At 47.3% G+C, this 808-nt stretch overlaps 1 protein-coding gene across 1 annotated transcript in view; it reads right to left on the reverse strand.

The window, feature by feature from the left end:
- KIF5C (kinesin family member 5C) overlaps nt 1–808 on the reverse strand; it is a 58,229-nt gene that overhangs the window by 39,542 nt on the left and 17,879 nt on the right. The window contains exon 8 of the mRNA XM_014312343.2: nt 281–405. Coding sequence (XP_014167818.1) covers nt 281–405 — 125 coding nt within the window. The remainder of the gene's footprint in view (nt 1–280; nt 406–808) is intronic.

Here is an 808-nt window from a genome sequence, read left to right on the forward strand (position 1 = left end):
ATATAGAAATTATATAAAAATTACATTCCTTTTTTCAGCTACACAGATGTAAATGTGAAAACATATAAAAATACACTGGTTCAACTAACTCCATTATAAATTCAGATTTTGGGAGGGTTGTCTTTCATGCCAATAATTCTGATCTGCTCCTATTCTCCATCCCACATCAAAAAATAAAAATTAAAATAGCCTTTTTAATGACAGTCTAAGGTGAGAGCTCAGTGAGACATCCTCCCATCCTCAGTGTGGGGTCCCAGTGGAAGAAAAAAGGAGACTTTACCTTCTCACTGCCAGCCAAGTCCACCAGGTACAGCTTCCCACTGAGCTTCTTCTCCGTTTCCACGTTCTCCTGTTTGATGTTGATGAGGAAGATGCTGTGGCTCCTCGAGCTGTGCTCGTTCATGTCTGAAATCACAGGGCACAGCTTCTGCTAAAAAAGCCTTTCAGACCTGGCAGGGGGTTCCATCCCACCCGAATTCCCAAATCCCAGAGGAGCTGGGCAGGTCTTGGTGTAACTCACAGGATTCAGAGGATTCGAGAATCACCAGGTTGGAAGAGACCTTCAGGATCATCGAGTCCAACCCAGCCCCAGCACCTCAGCTAAACCCTGGCACCCAGTGCCACATCCAGGCTTTGTTAAACACACCCAGGGATGGGGACTCCACCCTGGGCAGCCATTCCAGAACTTTATCACTTTATCCTGATATCCAGCCTGAATTTCCCTTGAGGCTGTGTGCTCTGGTTGTGTCAGTGCTGCTGGAGACAGAGCCCAGCCCCAGGTGAGCACAGGCACCTTTCAGGAGCTGTG

This window comes from Geospiza fortis, unplaced genomic scaffold, assembly GCF_000277835.1.
Source record: "Geospiza fortis unplaced genomic scaffold, GeoFor_1.0 scaffold112, whole genome shotgun sequence".
Lineage (NCBI taxonomy): Eukaryota > Metazoa > Chordata > Aves > Passeriformes > Thraupidae > Geospiza > Geospiza fortis.